The sequence below is a fragment of the Giraffa tippelskirchi genome, chromosome 6 (assembly GCF_054371585.1).
Source record: "Giraffa tippelskirchi isolate mGirTip1 chromosome 6, T2T-mGirTip1v1.2.pri, whole genome shotgun sequence".
Lineage (NCBI taxonomy): Eukaryota > Metazoa > Chordata > Mammalia > Artiodactyla > Giraffidae > Giraffa > Giraffa tippelskirchi.
The window spans coordinates 27,984,270-28,006,195 of record NC_137280.1 but is presented as its reverse complement, the minus strand read 5'-3'; the positions used below and the strand labels follow the sequence as shown (position 1 = coordinate 28,006,195).

Genomic DNA, 21,926 nt, shown 5'->3' with positions numbered 1-21,926 from the left:
AGTTTTCTTCACAGTCCAACTCTCACATCCGTACATGACTACTGGAAAAACCATAGCCTTGACTAGATGGACCTTTGTTGGCAAAGTAATGTCTCTGCTTTTTAATATGTTGTCTAGGTTGGTCATAACTTTCCTTCCAAGGAGTAAGCGTCTTTTAATTTCATGGCTGCAGTCATCATTGGCAGTGATTTTGGAGTCCCCCAAAATAAAGTCAACCACTCTTTCCACTGTTTCCCCATCTGTTTGCCATGAAGTGATGGGATCATATGCCATGATCTTCGTTTTCTGAATGTTGAGCTTTTAGCCAACTTTTTCACTCTCCTCTTTCACTTTCATCAAGAGGCTCTTTAGTTCTTCACTTTCTGCCATAAGGGTGGTGTGGTATGCAAATATTATTTTCCATATTGTGCTTTGTCTTTTTATCTTTTTATCCAATATCTTCTGCATCACAAAACTATTTAACTTTGATGAGATCCACTTTATCAATTTTTTTTCTTCTGAATCATGGTTTTGAATTAAAGTCTAAAACTTTTCATTTAGCCCGCTACTGCTACTGCTAAGTCGCTTCAGTTGTGTCCGACTCTGTGCAACCCCATAGACGGCAGCCCACCAGGCTCCGCCGTCCCTGAGATTCTCCAGGCAAGAATACTGGAGTGGGTTGCCATTTCCTTCTCCAGTGCATTTAGCCTACATCCCCAAATTTTACTTTTATATGTTTGTCAAAGTGTTTTATAATAATTTTATGTTTCACATGTAAGTCTATCATGAAGCTTGGACTAATGTTTTTGTATAAAGTATGAAATTTTACATCAAGGTTCATTTTTTTTCCAATCATTGTCCATTTGCTTCAGCATCACTTGTTGAAAAGGCTATAGTTTATTCACACTTCATTCTTGTTTTTCAAATTTGTTTTAAATTTTCTGGATCTATACCTTTCCATCGGAGAAGGCAATGGCACCCCACCTCAGTACTCTTGCCTGGAAAATCCCACAGACGGAGGCGCCTGGTAGGCTACAGTCCATGGGATCGCTAAAGTCAGACACTACTGAGCAACTTCACTTTCCCTTTTCCCTTTCATGCACTGGAGAAGGAAATGAGTTGCCAAACTCACTCCAATATTCTTCCCTGGAGAATCCGAGGGACGGTGGAGCCTGGTGGGCTGCCGTCTATGGGGTCGCACAGAGTCAGACACGGACTAAAGCGACGCGGCAGCAGCAGCAGCATACCTTGCCATATACATTTATAATTGCCTTGTCAATATCTATGAAAACAATTTGCTGAGATTTCAACCAGAATTGTATTAAACACATGTTTAATCATCTGAGGATCAATTTGTGGAGAATTGACTTCTTTATTATGCTAAGTCTCCAATTAAGGAATGTGGTATGTCGGTCCACTAGTTTATGTCTTTGATTTCTTTCATTGCATTTTGTAATTGTTTTGAGACAGACCCTGTAAGCAATGTACTGGAACTATACCTCAGAATTTAATTTTATTTCAAACAATTTTAAATTGCATTGTGCTTTTTAAACTATTTCAATTTCCATATGTTCATTGTTACTGTTTAGAAATGTGAATGATTTATGTTCATCTTGTATCCAGTGACTTGGCTGAATGTGTTTATTTATTCTAAAACTCATTTTATATATTGGTTGAGATTTTTTACATAAATAATCTTGTCACCTTAAATAGGGCAGTTACTTTCTTTCCAATATGTTTCTTTTATTTCTTTTCTAAGCTTTATTGCATTCTCTAGAACGTGAATGAGTGATGTGTCATGTTCCTAATCTTAATGAAAGTCATCCAGTGGTTCAACATTAAATGTGATGTTAATTGTATTATAGGTTTTTTGATATATGATCTCTATCAAGTTGAGGATATTCCCTCTGTTCCTAATTTGCTGAGAGCTTTTATCATGAATGTGTGCTGGATTTTGTCAAATGCTTTTTCTGTGTCCATTGATTTGATTATTTAAATTGTCTTCTATAGCCTGTTGAGATGGTGGAACACATTGATTTTTCAAATGTTGAACTAACCTTATATAACTCTTAATAAATCTCACTGGATCATGATATGTAATTCTCTTCTGGTTTTCTGGATTTGATATGCTAATATTTTATTGAGAATTTTTGCATCTAAGTTCATGAGATAAATTGGTTTGTAGATTTTGTTTTTGATTTTGTATTTTTGTTTTTGTACTGACTTAATCTGGTTTTATTATCAGGGTAATACTAGCCTTGCAAAATGAGTTGAGAAGTGTTCCCTCCTCTTATAATTTTTGGAAAAGAATGAGCAAAATTGTTACAGTTTTTTATATGTTTAGTAAAATTCTCTATTAAAGAATCTAGACCTGGATTTTTTTTTGCCAGGTTGTTGCAGTCCATGGGGTTGCAAAGAGTCGGACATGACTGAACTACTGAACTGACTGACAGAAATTACAAGTTTAATTTTGAATTGGTGGTAGTACTATTTAGCTATTCTATTTATCTATGTTAAAACTTGGTAGTTGAATACACACACACGTTATATCTAAAGTATAAACTTGGATTTCTCTGAAGCATGTGTTTAAATAAAAATGACACTATTCAGCAGCAACTAATTTTTATAGGATAACATATATATGAAAGATAGTCACAGAAGTGGGGGATAAGCGGTAAAACAGAGTGGAGGTGCAAATAAGGATATATAAGTAGGGTGTAGCTAAAGGGGGAAAGAGAATACTTTGTGTGGCTCCTTCTCTTATATGACTTGCAAATTCTTTATTGCATCTGGCTTCTGAGAAATTGGACTGTATAACACAATACTTAGCTTCTTAATTCTCTTGTTTAAACCATATAGGATTGTATGTTCTGTAGGCCAGTGCCTTTCAAACATCTAACCAAGAGCAGAGTCAGAAATCTGTGACAAAAAAGTACACTCTGGTCAGTGTCACTATCTGTACACCCCACACAGAGTATTCATGACTTGAATAGAGTGAAAGATTAATGCTTTTGATACCATCCATAAATGGATTAATTTTGTTGTTAAGATAGTATTTCTACTTCTACTGCAGAACATAATAGAAAGCTTATTAGTTTTTCATTTTGACTGTGTTTAAAGATGCTGGTTTTTCTTGGGACTGTGGAATACATTCCTAAGCAGACATAAATAACATCAGTGGTTTCTGAAAGGGTTCATTAAACTAATTCCACTGCATATTATTTGACTTTTAAGGCAAAGTGTAGAAAGAGGAGAGTCTTTGTTGAAATACATTTAAGGAATTCTTTGTTAAAACATATTTTTTTAAAAACTATGAGAGGAGGATACAGTAACAAAAGAATACTTCAAAAACCTTATGACTAGTGTACCTTCCCTCATCCCCAAAAGCATTTTTGGTGGCTAGTTTCTGTAGCACACACATTGAGAAATTTTGTAAACAGGGATTACTTTATATAACTAGCATCATTTATTATCTATAGTTTGAAATGTGCTTGTGGACTCAACAATAAATCCACTGTGGCTCATTTTCCAAATTCTTATAATTTGTGGAATATATATAATAAGATGAAATCAGTATTAAGTGCCAAAAGAAGAGTTTAACAGAGGAATAACCTTCAGCTAAGAAAACTGAAGAACTCTGAAGGAAATATAACTTTAGATGGACCTTAAATAAAGAAAATAATGAAAGCATTTGATAATGGTGTAAGATGGAATTATTGACAATTTATATTAAAAATATGAATGAATGCTTAGATACAGAAAGATAGGGCATGTACCAAGCTTATATTCATTTATTTTCTTGATAAACAATTTCAATGTATACATACTTTTCATCAGTCATTGTGCTCAGCACTAGGGACTTAATGACCTACTTTCAATGAAAATGTAAAATAATACTGAAGATAGAAAACTTACTTATTACACAAAATAATAAATGATGTGACAAGAATGTTCACAGGTGCTCTGAGAGGGCAGAGAAAGAGAATGGGCATTTATATTAACCTTGAAACTTTAAGGCTGGCTTAACAAAGTAAGAAAATGTTAAAAACATGGTACTTATTTCAGTCTTAAAGAGTAGTATGTGAAAAGACCCTGAGTTAAGATGAAAGAATGAATTTTAGAAATTAATTAGAGCTCAATATAAAACAATTAACCTGATAACACAATCTCTGAGAACTAGGAAGCATAAGGAGTGAATCTTGTCTCAGTCCCAGAGAAAGAAGAGGGTCAAAAGAGGTAAAAGAAGGAGAGAGAGGAGGAAGCGAGAGAGCAGGAAAGAGAAAGCAGTAAAATTAGAGAAAGTGGGAGAATTGTGGTGTCAGGCAGGTGATGATTTGAAAAATCACAGGTTTAGATTTGACTGCATCTTTAGATTACTAAAGATAAGAGAAAACAGATCAGACCACCAAAGATGACATCTGTTGTTGGAAATGCTAATTTTGAGAAATTGAGAACCAGAGATCGATAGAGGACAGCAGTGAGGATCTGAGAAGAGAGTTATAAACCAAAGGAATAAACTTGGAATAGTTCTAGGATCTTTTTAAAAAAATGGTAAAGACTTCTGGTTCTTTTAGTTTTCTTACACTTAATTGAGTTTTAAAACAGTCTTGTAAGGGTTATAATCATATTCTCTAAGGTAGTATCTATAAAAATAAAATGTGGCATTTAATTTTAATGCCAATTTATGATTTAGTTATTTCTCTTGAAAATTGTATAAATAAAAGCAATTTTAACAAAGATTAATTATGGCAGATCACACTGTATTATTATCAGTGTCCTATATTGAATATGTAATGAAAGTTGATGCTATTACTAATTTACTATGCTCATTCAAATTTATTAATTACTCAAATGGCATGTCTTAAATTCTTTTTGGGAATAAATAACTATCGTAGGTTACAAGTTTATGACGTATATTGTTATCATTATTGTTATTGATATAATACTCCTAAAATCCAAATTAATAATTACACTTTCACAACATAAAATCATGAGTATGGCTGTTTCAAATGTAAATGCAGAAGATAACAGACAAATTGAAACCTTATTTCTAGAAATTCTTTATCAGGTTGCACTTTTTTCTTTTTTTTGGTATATCTTTCGCCACGCTCTGAAATTATCTTACTCATTTGTTTATGTTATCTTCTGTGTTTGTAAGATCACAGATCTTTTTTGTGTTGTTTACAATTGTATTTCCAATTCTTAACATCAGCGTTTGTCACATAGTAAATGCTCAGTAAATAATGAGTATACTTAATCTCTTTCAGTACCAAAAGGTGATTCTCACTGGCTTTATACTAGAATGAATCCAAATGGGCCTACCTTCAAGTGACCATAGTAGCTTCATATAGGGATAACAATGAGTTATATTTAAGAAATATCTCCATTAGTATTTAAGAAATTAGTTATCATAATTAGTTAATTTAATGTAATCTTTCTAGTTGGCACATAATATCAGACCTCTATTTCTCAGACCTCCAATAACAAGTGAAATATATTGCACATATATGGAAATTCATTTACTATATTGCTCCATAAGTCATGAAATCATATTGTATAAATCATGTTTAAATAGTGAGCAATACTAAGAGCAATTTGGAAACTCTATGTGACTCCTTTATAACCAATGAAGCTAAATAGTTTTTTTCTCTGGTGGCAAATGGGTCTTTGGTGCACTTGCTTTCTATTTCTAGTTCAGTGTCTTAGTTTGTCTACTGTTATGCTTCATGAGAATAAGCACTGATCTGTCAGGAATATCTGTTTGGTTCCACCTCTGTTAAATTGTCATTTTTTTGCTCGACCTCATGCACATTTTGCTTCTAGATAATTCTGCTCCAACATCGGAGAAGGCAATGGCACCCCACTCCAGTACTCTTGCCTGGAAAATCCCATGAACAGAGGAGCCTGGCGGGCTGCAGTCCATGGGGTCACTGAGTCGGACACGACTGAGCGACTCCACTTTCACTTTTCACTTTCATGCCCTGGAGAAGGAAATGGCAACCCACTCCAGTACTCTTGCCTGGAGAATCCCAGAGACGGGGGAGCCTGGTGGGCTGCCAGCTATGGGGTCGCACAGAGTCGGACACGACTGACACGGCTTAGCAGCAGCAGCAGCTCCAACATCTTCAGTTCTATCTTTCTCAATTCCTGAAGCTGAATTCAGTTTATAATCTGTAATTCCATAGTAGCTATCACTTGCCTTTTTACTCCATTCTATTGCTGGAATTATCTTTGATGTTGCTGAGAAAGGTGGAAAGTTTATCATTTTTATTGTGTGTATCATCTTCTTTCCTCTCATACTTTTCTTGATGTCCTTGTTGAGTTGCTTCTCATCTGTTGGATTTTCTGAAGGTCATTCTCCATACTGTATACTTTAGTCTTTTACAACCATCCACGTATTATATTCTCTTTATATTTAGAAATGTGTGCAGCCTATCAAGAATAATTTAAACTTTCCCTAATGGATGTTTATGCTCATTGAATTAGGGAATTGAAGAGCATAAAATTATAAATCAAAATCTGGCATGCTATGTACTGAAAATATAATTGTACCAAATCCAAATTTTTTTCATTGAATTTTCGTTTAAACCAAGCCATCCAAAAAGTAAACAAAATTAAATATAACCTGGATACTTCACTTTCTGAAAGAAATGAAGTAAATTTTTAAAAGGTGAATTTTAAAATTAAGCATGTATTTTACATATATTTATTTACTCAATTCAGATGCACTAAAAAAAATAAAAGCTGGCTGTACTTCTGAACAGTCACGCTAAGAAATGAGGAAATAGGACACTGATTCAGTTCAGTTCATTTGCTCAGTTGTATCCGACACTTTGCGACCCCATGATCTGCAGCACGCCAGATTCCCTGCCCTTCACCAACACCCAAAGCTTGCTCAAACTCATGTCCATCAAGTCGGTGATGCCATCCAACCATCTCATCCTCTGTCGTCCCCTTCTCCTGCCTTCAATCTTTCCCAGCATCATGATCTTTTCCAGTGAGTCCAGTTCTTCGCATCAGGTGGCCAAAATATTGGAGCTTCAACTTTAGCATCAGTCCTTCCAATGAATATTCAGAACTGATGTCCTTTAGGACTGACTGGTTGGATCTCCTTGCAGTCCAAGGGACTCTTAAGAGTCTTCTCCAACACCACAGTTCAAAAGCATCAATTCTTCGGCACTCAGCTTTCTTTATGGTCCAACTCTCACAACCATACGTGACTCCTGGAAAAACCATAGTTTTGGCTAGATGGGCCTTTGTTGGCGAAGTAATGTCTCTGCTTTTTAATATGCTGTCTGGGTTGGTTATAGCTTTTTTTCTAAGGAGCAAGCGTCTTTTAATTTCATGGCTGCAGTCACCATCTGCAGTGATTTTTGAGCTCAAGAAAATAAAGTCTCTCACTGTTTCCATTGTTTTCCCATGTGTTTGCTATGAAGTGATGGGACCGGATGCCATGATCTTAGTTTTTTGAACGTTGAGTTTTAAGCCAACTTTTTCACTCTCCTCTTTTACTTTCCTCAAGCAGCTCTTTAGTCCCTCTTTGCTTTCTGTCATAAGTGTGGTGTCATCTCCGTATCTGAGATTATTGCTATTTCTCCTGGCAATCTTGATTCCAGCCTGTGCTTCATCCAGCCTGGAATTTCACATGATGTACTCTACATATAAGTTAAATAAGCCAGGTGACAATATACAGCCTTGATATACTCCTTTGCCAATTTGGAACCAGTCTGTTGTTCCATGTCCAGTTCTAATGACCTACAAACAGATTTCTCAGGAGTCAGATAAGGTGGTCTGGTATTCCCATCTCTTTAAGAATTTTCCTCATTTATTATGATCCACACAGTCAAAGGCTTTAGCATAGTCAATGAAGCAGATGTTTTTGTGGAATTCTCTTGCTTTTTCTATGTTCCAATGGATGTTGGCAATTTGATTGCTGGTTCCTCTGCTTTTCCAAATCCAGCTTGAACATCTGGAAGTTCTCAGTTCACATACTGTTGAAGCGTGGCTTGGAGAATTTTGAGCATACTTTGCTAGTGTGTGTGATGAGTACAACTGTTCAGTAGTTTGAACAATCTTTGGCATTGCCTTCCTTTGGGATTGGAATGAAAAATGACCTTTTTCAATCCTATAGCCACTGCTGGGTTTTCCAAATATGCTGGCATATTGAGTGCAAGCACTTTCACAGCATCGTGTTTTAGGATTTGAAATAGCTCAACTGGAATTCCATCACCTCCACTAGCTTTGTTCATAGTGATACTTCCTAAGGCCCTCTTAACCTCGCACTCCAGGATGTCTGGCTCTAGGTGAGTAATCACACCGTTGTGATTATCTGGGATCATTAAGATATTTTTTGTATAGTTCTTTTGTGTATTATTGCCACTTCTTCTTAATGTATTCTGCTTCTGTTAGGTCTGTACCATTTCTGTATGGTTAGGTCCCTGCTGTTTCTGTATCAGTTTAATACACTGATAGGGATAAGTTAAAGAAAATTCGTTCCAAAGCTTGTGGAGAAATGAGAAACATATGTGATAGAACCCACCTTGTTCATCTTAGAATCCAAGAAAATTGGATTTCACAATAATGTTGCCAAGCCCATTGTATACATTCTTGGGCACAATGATACAATAAATGTGAATTCATAATTTTTGTGCTGTGGCACGTTGTCATCCACTAAAAGCGATGGCCAGCTCCCAAGCATCCTAGGAAATGTGAGTTTAGGGGAATAAAAGGGAAGGATGTAGGATAAAATGTTTTTGCTTCACTGTCTACACCTCACTACTGATTACATGTGCAAGGATGGATATTCTAATCTCCCCCTACCTGTCTCCGAGAATGAATGACTGCCAAGCATTGAGAGAAGAGTTGCAATCTCCTGCCTACACACACACATGCACACACACACATGAGCGCGCGCACACACACACACACACACACACACACACACCCTAGTAGTCTATTTTGTCTTCCTGTGAAGAAAGGAAGAAAAGTATAGGCTTTGAAGAATGGGAAAGATATGTCATATCGTGGTATTAGGAAACCTGTTCTAGAATTCTGCTTCATGATGTAATAGTCTTTTGAGAGCATTTTACCTTGACTTTATAACACACATCTACTATTTAAATAGTTAGTTTTATAGGGTGGTATTTTTTTGTTGAATTAAATCAGAAAAACTGCTTTGCTGAAAATCTTCAAAAGATTATAGAGCAAGAAAGTTATTTCATTTGTTAATCATGACCAATATCTGGGGCATAGTTTTAAATATTTGCTTTAAGGAGATTATGCAATAATCTTTGTGACTAGATACATGGTGACTAAGTATATATCCAAAATACAATCTGTTTTCAATCAATTGGAGCAGAACTCTAGTGCCTTATAGTATTATAATGAAAGGTAATCATACAAATGTACAATGCTATGAAATTACATTAAAATAGTGGTTGTTCTATGAAATGAAATAGTGAAATCTTCCATTGAATGTGAAATGTTAAAAATATATAAAATGGCAAAAACTATATCAATTGCTTTAAAGTCTGTTTTGTAATTATACTGTATCAATACATATGTAGGCTATGCAGTGACCAACACTATTAGCTAAGCAGCCATTATGTTTATTATTGTCTATTTAATAAATTTGGGAGAATCAAAAATTGCATTCAGTTTCCAGTTGATTTTACTCCTGTATGCAACAGCTTATTTTGAAATTATACTATTCTATGATTGACTTTCCTATGCATAAAACAACTATTTCACTTGTGCCTAAAAAGGTAGCAGTGAAAAGTTATGAATATTATATACAGGTAAACTTTTTTGGGTCCCAATTCAGTGAAAATGTTTACTACTGAAAAGCTTTTTAAATTTTTGTTGTTGTCTTCCATAATTCAGGTTATCTGGAATGAATATACCACCACCAATTATCAGCAACAAAAACTGGCTCAGACTGCATTTTGTTACAGACAGCAATCATCGATATCGTGGATTTAGTGCTCCGTATCAAGGTATATTTAATTAATACCTCTGCCTCTTTTGATGTGTAAAATGATTTTGGTATACACAACTGCATTTTATGATAGAGGCAAAATAGCTTTTGAGTAAGCAAAAATGACCATTTTCTTGCTGAGACAATATTGTGATCATAACTAAATTGCAGTATAAAAGTTAGTTGGGTTTTATAGCACACTGTCCAGAATAAAGAATATTATAACCTCTAAAAGGTAATGTGTAACATGTAATATTTTTGTTTAAGAAAGTGCTTCAGCAGTGGAACATGCTACCTAAACATGTACCACAAAACACGGCAGAAAATTCAGAAAATTCTGAATAGGCTCTTCATCAATTGAAATCCATTTCCATATACAGTGTTTTTGTGGATGCTATTTTAGTTAACCTTGTTAAGTTTGCTATCTACCATTTTTATTAACAGGTATAATTTTGAATAAGTGAGATATAGTATTTGCTATATTAACTTTAAAAACTCTGTTTAGAACTTTATTATTATGAGGATGGAATATTAATAAAAATGTGTCTTCAGTAATGTTTAGTAATATTATGTGGATTTAGTGCACTTTATCCTCAGACTGCTTATGTAAATAATTCATTTCATTCTCAGCAGTGTATTAGCTACTATTCAGTGAACATTGCCACAGTTACATATTTCCACTTATCTATTTTTTTTACAATACCTTCCTTTTTAATAATCTTCAGTCTTAAGCACTTTGGGAATTTAATATGACTTTCAGCAGCTTATAGTTAATAACTAAAATAGTATTAGACTACATATTGTTTTCTGGAATACAGATTTCAACAATTTATATTTTATATACCATTAACCTTTCTACAGCTAGCCTGTCAATATGTTTCTCACAATAATAGCAAAAGATTCATATGATTGGAATTTGTTTTAGTGTATTGGGTATCACTGTAATAAAAATTCCTAAGATATTAACTCAAAATTTTAGACAAAGTCCACTGTAGAAAAATCTATAATTTCTATTTGTAAAGTTGTTAATTCAAATGGAAACATGAATGCAAATTTTCTCTTAAAGCTATGCATTGTATTAACATCTGTTACAATAGCATATATTGTCTAGTATATCCATTAGTTCATAAAACTTTATATTTTTAAAATGAAAATTAAATATCTATAGAAAAATTTGTTTTCCTTTATTTTATTAAAAATAACTGGGCATCTTACTTAAGTCTTATGATTTTAGCCAGTGTCATTTTTAAATTTGCAATCACATTTTGCTGAGATTTACTTAAATTTTCAAAATTTTTGTGTACTTCAGAAATAAGAGGACTTTTAATTGAAAATAAATAGTTTTTGTAGAGCCTCATTTATTCTGGGTTCACCCCTTTCCTTATGTAGTTTTCCACTCACATGATTTTATGGCTCTGATTTCCCTCTACAATGAATTAAGGCAGATGGCATGGCAGATATTCAAATGATTATCATCTTTGACTCATGTGGTGAACCTTTCTGCTTGATTCATGGAATCCTTCAGTAAGATGTACTCTTTATCTGAATAGAAATAAAGTAGCACTTATTTTATATTGAAATGTACAACTTGGAGAGAGGGAAAAAAAAAACATAGATGTCCTGTCTTAAAAAATAAAGTGGTATTTCATTTGCTTTATGCAGTATGGTTTCATGAAAGTGATATCTTTAGATAGGTTGTTTTGCATTATAAGACAGTAGTACAAAACTGTTAGTAGATTTGTGTACTTAATTATTAATATTCTACTGACTGATCTTAAATTGACTTTTATAGTATTTTCAAGATTCAATTTGCTTTTCCTGCATTGCCTATTCAGTTTCAGCACTGAAGAGTAACATATTAAAAAATTTAGCAAAATAGGAAGTGTTTTATGGGATATGAATTAATTCTATTTTCAGCAGGAAAAGGAGCTCAAATGAGGATGACTTTAGGTATAATCTGTATCTTCACACTATAGAGGGAATAAAGTAGCCTGAGAAAATGTAAGCTATAATTTTATAATAAAATCAAGGAGAAGTTTTAATATATAAAAGCACACCTTTGCACTGTATCCTTTTAAAACTTTCCTGATTCAGCCTTGATTTTTCCAATTGCATTATCTTCAAAAAACATTTTACCTAAACCACGGAAGTTCAGTTGGAGAAGTAATTATTGAAACTATAATCAAAGAAATTTGGATTAACAGAAACTCTGATAGGCTAACTTAAATAGCTATAAAATTCATAATTCCATAATCTGACATGCTGAGTGCATGCCCAGACATTAAATGACAATCGTGATTTTTAGATTGTTTCGTGCTACCATATAATTTCAGTAGTATCTAAATTGTAACCAATTCAAGATAGAAAATTTTGTGGAATATTCTACTCAAAAGTCACCACCAGGTCTCCATGTGGCATGATTTCCTAATAACTCAAATACTTATTGAGTACTTGTAATTATTATTGATTTATATTCTGTTTCCAAAGATTGATGTTTTTCCCCATAATGTTTTTGTTTAATCTGTATTATTTATAAAATATTATGAAAATAAACTGAAAACTCCTAAGATTCCTAAGTACCATTAGCTATTTATAATAACTTGCCCCATAATTGATCCTGTAATTGATACTGTAGGCACATAGATACAGCAACATGCTTTCCCCCATAGAGCTTCCTTTCAGTTATGTTATAGGCTGGCTTCTTTATTATTTTATATATAGCAATTTAAATAGGGTTAAGTAGAGGTTGAGGATACACACTAACAAATATTATGTTCTGACCCAAAAGTAGTGAGAAAAATCATGATTTAAATGAAATGTCTTTGATACAGAAAATGCTTTTCCTCCCCTTGGTCCCACATTGAATATATTCACTCCTGTCTAAAACAAATAAAGCATACCCCCCAAATTTATTTATATTGGAAACATTTTCTTTTAAAGCTCTATTATTATCTGTTCTATGCCTTAAAACTTTTCCTTTTTAAATTTTCAATAATCCCTCAAAGGAAGATTTCAGTATCATTTTCCATATTGGTCTTTGATTTTAAATAAGATTCTTATATTTAATTTCCATTAATTTCTTCTAAAGAGAACTTGAATAGTGCTACTTCACACATAAATAGTGAAACTTTTCTTTATCTGTGGTGTTTTCAAGTTCTCTTATTTATTTATAGAAATCCCCATATTATTGTCACTTGATCTTTATTATAAACCTAAAATCTATTATTTTCTATTTGCATGAATAATTAATCAATTTTTCTTAATTTCTAAATTGGAAGGAGATTTTCAGATGACAACCATAGAGAAAATTTTACCTCTACATGATGCTTATTAAAAACTATAATTTTTTATCCATAAGCATCAGTTATTCAAGTGTGAAATATTATTACAACATTTTCATTTTAAGTTATTTGATGTATCACACTTTTTTAATATACAAAGATACAATTGCTGTATTCATAAAATTGTCTTTGGCATGCAAATTCAGGAATTACAGCATTTAAATAATTCCAAATATCTAAATATATGAGTAATCTTATAGTCTTCTAAATCTTTATAGATTTTATCATGGTTTGATTTTTCTTTTGTCTTCCATAATATTATTGATATGATTCTTTTTATGCATGTCAACATTTTGTAGACACTTAGTTTTAATTCAACAAAGGTATGTCAATAGTAATAAAGTATGTTTTCAATTTATGTATAAAAATGTTTTATAATATTCTAAAAGGGATTAGCGTTTTCAGATCAGCAGTGCATCTTTATGGTAAGAAAATCATACTTAATGGACAGACCTTTCCAATTCTATTGGAAGTTCACATAAATTCCAGTTACACTGAGGCCCTTGGCATTTTAGATGCACATAATTTAGTTTGGAAATAACTTCAGAGTAGTTACTCTATATTTTACATTTGGAAAAGTTTTGACATAAGTGTGTGTACATGGTCACTGAACAAAATAAATAAAATTATCAGGAATGCAGTGTAATATAGTGGGAAAGAATAGAATTTGATAGTCAGAAGGTGAGCATTGAATTGTGAAGTTATTAATTGCTATCTGAGTTGTCTTAAGCCTTGGTTTCCCAAAGAGTGAAAATATTCACAATAGCTAGACATGTTATCTTGGTGCAAATCAAAAGATATTAAGATTTCTTATAGTAAAATTCAGACATGCAGTGAATAAAGATACTATTTAATGAAAGAGATAATCAACTATATGTGATGAATGAGATGCACATTGTCTAACCATAAAGTACAGATAGTTAAAAAAAATTGTGATTAAGCATAAAATTTAAATCCAGCAATCACAAAAGGAAGAATGTTAAGTTTTGTCTTTCTCACTGTCACAAATGGTGCACATATTTCTCCAGGAAAAAAAGCACTTTTCCTTAGAACTCAAATTTAAAATACAATTTTTGTGAAAGTGTTACTGAAAAACAGTTTCCTCTGTATTAAAGAATTTTAAAAATCATAAATATTAAGTATGAAAATAGAGCACAGCAAGAAAGCAATTCTGTTTAAATGCATTGTTTTCTAATTTTGTTTAGACGATCAGCTTTTCCTATTTTCCTTTATACATTAAGAAAAGGCATGGAATCATATTTCACCATCTAATCTTGAAATATCTCCTTTAATTTAATAACTATCAATGTGAGTCATGTTTATGATTTCAGGATTGAAGGTGGGAGCATGATATAGTAAGAGAATATCAAACCCTTTTGGTTTGGACAATTTAAGTGTAGTTTACTTTCATGGGAATGTAGCACATGGGCAAATAGGCTATTTTTGTGATAAAGACAGCGGACATAGCCTTGTCAGCACAATTTAAGACATAGTCAGTGATATATGTGTGTGTGTGTTGTGTGTGTGCATGTGCTCAGTTGCTCAGTCATGTCCAACACTTTCTGACCCAATGGACTGTAGCCCACCAGGCTTCTCTGTCCATGGAGTTTTCCAAGCAAAGTACTGAAGTGGGTTGCCATTTCCTCCTCCAGGGTATCTTCCCGACCCAGGGATCGAAGCCATATCTCTTGCATCTCCTGCACTGGCAGACAGATTCTTTACCACTGAGCCACCTGGGAAGTTTATATATATGGTAGTAGGTATTGTTTCAATTTTAATTGACCACATTCTGAGAGAACATTCTCAAGCTGAATTTGAATCCTTATCTTAATCCCCTTTTCATACATGGACAAACTGCATTATTTTAAGCTTATAAAGTAAACTGTGCATGCATGCTAAGTCACTTCAGTTGTGTCCTCCTCTGCGTGACCCTATGAGCTGTAGCTTGCCAGGCTCCTCTGTCCATGGGATTCTCCAGGCAAGAATACTGGAGTGGACTACCATGCCCTCTTCCAGGGGATCTTCCCAATCTAGGGATCTAACCTGTGTCTCTTACATCTCCTTCATTGATTGGCAAGATCTTTACCACTAGCACCACCTGGGAAGCCTCATAAATTAAACTAGATATTTCATTTAGTGAATTTTAAGAGAATAGGAAGTTGAGTTCTATTGATCTGTAGAGTTTGAAAATAGTTCCTAATCTTGTCGTTTGTTTTATTTCCTTTTGATTTTAATAACAATGTAACCATTATATCATCCTGTGTCTTTTAGTGCTAAATAGTTACTTTACCTTGAAATACTTAAAAAAAGAAACTTCTTTTACTTCTCTGTCTTTATGAACCTATTTGGTCTATGAGATTCATCAATTTAATTAATATAATGTCTGCAGAACCCATGGAAATAATTAAAAGAAGATATTTAGTTGTCAGAATGGTCTAAGTAACCCTTGGTCTAAAACAACCGTTAAAAACTCCCTGATAACTTTTTCTTGCATGATGTAATTGTATATTCTGTAGTTATGGCAATGTAATGTTTAAGGCCTTTGGCTGTATTAGTTGATAATCATGTTAGAATTAAATTCTTCTGTAGCTGGCTATGGGGTTTTCCTGGTGACTTAACGGTAAAAGAATCCACCTGCAATGCAAGAGACACAGATTCGATCCCTGGGTCAAGAAGATCCCCTGGAAAAAGAAACGACAACCTACTTCTGTATTTTTGCCTGGGATATACCATAGACAGAGGAGCCTGGCAGGCTACAGTCCAACAGGTTGCAAGAGTTGGGCAAGACTTAGCAACTAAACCATAACCATCACATAGCTGACTATATTTATGTTTTCATTTCAGTTCTTAAAATTTATTTGCCAGTCATATATCTCCCAACCTAAAATTCTGTTCATAAATTATGGGTGTATTTAACAGTAAACTGGGTAATTGCCATTTAATTTCAAATGAAATTTGAAATGTGTAAAGAAGTAGTCACGTAAATTAGCATCTTAAATACTGGATTGAGATTCTGTTACAAAAATTTCATTATTTTCTAAGTAATTGAATCATGCTACATAGCATTGATACTAGAGGAACCCTGATTTATAGATAAAGAGGGAAATATTGCAGATTGTTACTTTTAAAAAAGGACTATGATGCTTACATTTGCTGTGTTCTTAATGTGTTTAATATATGAAAGTGAAAGTCGCTCAGTCGTGTCCAAGTCTTTGTGACCCCATGGACTATACAGTCCATGGAATTCTCCAGGTCAGAATACTGGAGTGGGTAGCCATTCCCTTCTCCAGGGAATTTTGCCAACCCAGGGATCAAAACCAGGTCTCCCATATTGTAGGCAGATTCTTGACCATCTGAGCCACCAGGGAAGCCCATTTTATATATATATATATATATGTGTGTGTGTGTATATATATGTATATATATATATATATACACAAACCCATTTTTGATATATTTTAAAGAGTGAAAGTCAAATTATATTAACCTTATTTTAATATCTCATTGAATTTGTGAAAAACAAGAAATATATTAGTAAAATAAATGGGATTCAGATTACTATCTTCAAGTATCAATAGAACTGTTATTAATAGGAGATAATCTATAAAATATCTAGTTTTAATGTAGATCATATACTAAAACATCTAGCAGGTTTAAAATATAGTACTTGATGACTGTAAAACTGAAAAAAATTTTGATTTACATTTTAATTTGGATCACACATGCCTACTATTGATAGAATAAAGTTAAAACTTCACAACCTCTGCTGTGATGAAAGTCTCTTTTGTGTTAATTCAGCTTTCTTGGGGTAACGTTCAAACTTTCATGGCTTAACCCTCCTGCTACTTCCTTTTTAAAGAAAACTTCTAGTTAAAAGTGATATCTTTTGAACGTTCATAGTGATGAGTTGAAACCTACTGGTCATATATAAACGGCAGTTCTTATTCAGACATATTAGCTGGTTTCAGTGGAGACTTCATTTCCTGGTACCTGAGAATTCTGCAGATATCACTGCTGGTGTCCACAGGCAATTTGTAATTTGTGATTTTAGCATGGACAGTTGTCTACCTTTCTGATTGTACTCCATACCTTTTGCTGGGTCTTCCATTCAGTCTTTCCCAATCTGTTGTTTTCCTCTATTTCTTTGCACTGATCACTGAGGAAGGCTTTCTCCTTGCTATTCTTTGGAACTCTGCATTCAGATGGGAATATCTTTCCTTTTCTCCTTTGCTTTTCGCTTCTCTTCTCTTCCCAGCTATCTGTAAGGCCTCCTCAGACAGCCATTTTGCTTTTTTGCGTTTCTTTTCCATGGGGATTTTCTTGATCCCTGTCTGCTGTACAATGTCACGAACCTCTGTCCATAGTTCATCAGGCACTCTGTCTATCAGGTCTAGTCCCTTAAATCTATTTGTCACTTCCACTGTATACTCATAAGGGATTTGATCTAGGTCATACCTGAATGGTCTAGTGGTTTTCCCTACTTTCTTCAATTTAAGTCTGAATTTGGCAATAAGTAGTTCATGATCTGAGCCACAGTCTTTTCCCGGTCTTGTTTTTGCTGACTGTATAGATCTTCTCCATCTTTGGCTGCAAAGAATATAATCAATCTGATTTTGGTGTTGACCATCTGGTGCTGTCCACGTGTAGAGTCTTCTCTTGTGTTGTTGGAATAGGGTGTTTGCTATGACCAGTGCGTTCTCATGGCAAAACTCTATTAACCTTTGCCCTGCTTCATTCTGTACTCCCAAGGCCAAACTTGCCTGTTACGCCAGGTGTTTCCTGACTTCCTACTTTTGCATTCCAGTCCCCTATAATGAAAAGGACATCTTTTTTGGGTGTTAGTTCTAGAAGGTCTTGTAGGTCTTCATAGAACTGTTCAACTTCAGCTTCTTCGGCGTTACTGGTCGGGGCAAAGACTTGGATTACCGTGATATTGAATGGTTTGCCTTGGAAACGAACAGAGATCATTCTCTCATTTTTGAGATTGCATCCAAGTACTGCATTTTGGACTCTTTTGTTGACCGTGATGGCTACTCCATTTCTTCTAAGGGATTCTTGCCCACAGTAGTAGATATAATGGTCATCTGAGTTAAATTCACCCATTCTAGTCCATCTTAGTTCGCTGATTCCTAGAATGTCGACGTTCACTCTTGCCATCTCCTGTTTGACCACTTCCAATTTGCCTTGATTCATGGACCTAACATTCTAGGTTCCTATGCAATATCGCTCTTTACAGCATCGGACTTTGCGTCTATCACCAGTCACATCCACAGTTGGGTATCGTTTTTGCTTTGGCTCCATCTCATCATTCCTTCTGGAGTTATTTCTCCACTGATCTCCATTAGCACATTGGGCACCTACTGACCTGGGGAGTTCATCTTTCAGTGTCCTATCTTTTTGCCTTTTCATACTGTTCATGGGGTTCTCAAGGCAAGAATACTGAAGTGGTTTGCCATGCCCTTCTCCAGTCGACCACATTCTGTCAGACCTCTCCACCATGACCCATCTGTCTTGGGTGGCCCCACACGGCATGGCTTAGTTTCATTGAGATAGACAACAGATAGAGGAAAGAAATAGAGGAAAACAACAGATTGGGAAAGACTAGAGATATCTTCAAGAAAATTAGAGATACCAAAGGAACATTTCATGCAAAGATAGGCTCGATAAAGGACAGAAATGGTATAGACCTAACAGAAGCAGAAGATATTAAGAAGAGCTGGCAAGAATACACAGAAGAACTGTACAAAAATGATCTTCACGACCCAGATAATCACGATGGTGTGATCACTCACCTAGAGCCAGACATCCTGGAATGGGAAGTCAAGTGGGCCTTAGAAAGCATCACTAGGAACAAAGCTAGTGGAGGTGATGGAATTCCAGGTAAGCTATCTCAAATCCTCAAAGATGATGTTGTGAAAGTGCTGCACTCGATATGCCAGCAAATTTGGAAAACTCAGCAGTGGCCACAGGACTAGAAAGGTCAGTTTTCCTTCCAATCCCAAAGAACGGCAACGCCAAAGAATGCTCAAACTACCGCACAATTGCACTCATCTCACATGCTAGTAAAGTAATGCTCAAAATTCTCCAAGCCAGGCTTCAGCAATACATGAACCGTGAACTTCCAGATGTTCAAGCTGGTTTCAGAAAGGCAAGAACCAGAGATCAAATTGCCAATATCCGCTGGATCATCGAAAAAGCAAGAGAATTCCAGAAAAACATCTATTTCTGCTTTATTGACTACGCCAAAGCCTTTGACTGTGTGGATCACAATCAACTGTGGAAAATTCTGAAAGAGATGGGAATACCAGACCATCTGACCTGTCTCTTGAGAAACCTGTTTGCATGTCAGGAAGCAACAGTGAGAACTGGACATGGAACAACAGACTGGTTCCAAATAGGAAAAGGAGTACGTCAAGGCTGTATATTTTCACCCTGCTTATTTAACTTATATGCAGAGTACATCATGAGAAAAGCTGGGCTGGAAGAAACACAAGCTGGAATCAAGACTGCCGGGAGAAATATCAATAACCTCAGATATGCGGATGACACCACCCTTATGGCAGAGAGTGAAGAAGAACTAAAGAGCCTCTTGATGAAGGTGAAAGAGGAGAGTGAAAAAGTTGGCTTAAAACTCAATGTTCAGAAAACTGAGATCATGGCATCTGGTCCCTTCACTTCATGGGAAATAGATGGGGAAACATTGGAAACAGTGTCAGACTTTCTTTTTTGAGCTCCAAAATCACTGCTGATGGTGATTGCAGCCATGAAATTGAAAGACACTTACTCCTTGGAAGGAAGGTTATGGTTAACCTAGATAGCATATTTAAAAGCAGAGACATTACTTTGCCAACAAAAATCCATCTAGTCAAGGCTATGGTTTTTCCAGTGGTCATGTATGGATGTGAGAGTTGGACAGTGATGAAAGCTGAGCACCGCAGAATTGATGCTTTTGAACTGTGGTGTTGGAGAAGACTCTTGAGAGTCCCTTGGACTGCAAGGAGATCCAATCAATCCATCCTAAAGGAGATAAATCCTGGGTGTTCATTGGAAGGACTGATGTTGAAGCTGAAACTCCAATACTTTGGCCACCTCATGTGAAGAGTTGACTCATTGGAAAAGACCCTGATGCTGGGTACGATTGGGGGCAGGAGGAGCAGGGGACGACGGAGGATTAGATGGTTGGATGGCATCAGTGACTCAATGGACATGGGTTTGGGTAGACTCCAGGAGATGGTAATGGACAGAGAGGCCTGGCGTGCTGCAGTTCATGGGGTCGCAAAGAGTCTGACACAACTGAGCGAATGAACTGAACTGAAAGTACAAATATTTCGATGTTCAAAAGAGCCTACTTTTATTAAGTGAAAAACTGTTCTCCTCAAGGAAATATACATATTATCTTTCCTATGTAAACCTAAAAGATATTCTGTATTGATTTAATAATATTCAAGCTACACTTACAGCTTCAGTTATTTTTTAAAATACATTGTCTACAATATTTAGTGTCTTTATTGTCCCAAGTAACTTTGAATTAACACTTCCCTTTCAGTTAATGTGATTTCTATCCAATACTTTAAATTATTATAAATTTAATTAATTAATAGTAATTTTTTAGTCTTTCATTGTATGAATTTCTTACATTTCCAAGTATACAAAAATTTAAGGCAAAGTATTACAAAATTTGCCATTGTTTTATGGTAGTACCACATGGTGTTTCATTATTGTTCCATTTAGCATTCATTTATATATGAATATATTTGGTAGCATTTTAGTCACAATAAGGAGTCTTAAATCTTCACATTTACTATCTCTAGTGAGGGCACATCACCTGAAGAACTGCATTAACAAAAAATAACTGATGAAGTTGGTGTTTAATAAACAAAATTCACTGTTTTATAATCCTTCTGAAATGATTATGATATTGAACAAGTAATTTTAATGTCTAGTAATGACTCAATAATTTCACAAAATGACCTACAAAGGGCTTCAGTCAATCACAGCAGGTAGAAGTAGTCAAACACACTGTAAGTGATTGATTCCTCCATATCATTATGGAAAATGGAGTTTGAGGCAAAAGCCTATAGGCTTTAAATATTATTTTTATTTTTAGGTTCACTTAAACTATTAAATGAAGCATGTCACTACTAATATTTAATTAAAATAGTCCAATTTTTAGATTAAAATTCACGTTAGAGATGTATTATAGAAAATTTATTTACTTACTTACGCATCCATCTGATTTTGTTCAACAAAAATATTTCTGAGCACTTACTTTGTACCAGACATTGTAGTATACTAGACTCTGGTGTTATACAATCCCTGAATTAAGAGAATTTTTTCCCTAGTATGTCAAATATGAGTGAATATTCTATTTTGAGAAAAATAATTTATAAAATATTATAATTTAGAATATGTAATCTCATGTGGGCAGTGAAGGAGAATGTATGGTCCTGGAAAACTTCCAGACTTGAGTCTGAAGGATGCAGAATAGTTTTCCATTACAATGAACATGTGTTAACTATGAGATATAAAACTATGTTAGTCCACTATTTGTTCTACAGATAATTAAAATATTGAAATAGTATTGATTGGTAAATAGCTACTCCCAGTAGGCCCAGAGTACCTGTATTGCC

The 21,926-nt window shown here is 34.6% G+C and overlaps 1 protein-coding gene across 4 annotated transcripts in view; it reads left to right on the top strand.

The window, feature by feature from the left end:
* CSMD3 (CUB and Sushi multiple domains 3) overlaps positions 1 to 21,926 on the top strand; it is a 1,311,921-nt gene that overhangs the window by 436,703 nt on the left and 853,292 nt on the right. For all 4 annotated transcript variants that reach the window (XM_081504393.1, XM_081504396.1, XM_081504395.1 and 1 more), the window contains one exon: positions 9,862 to 9,974. In XM_081504393.1, coding sequence (XP_081360519.1) covers positions 9,862 to 9,974 — 113 coding nt within the window. The remainder of the gene's footprint in view (positions 1 to 9,861; positions 9,975 to 21,926) is intronic.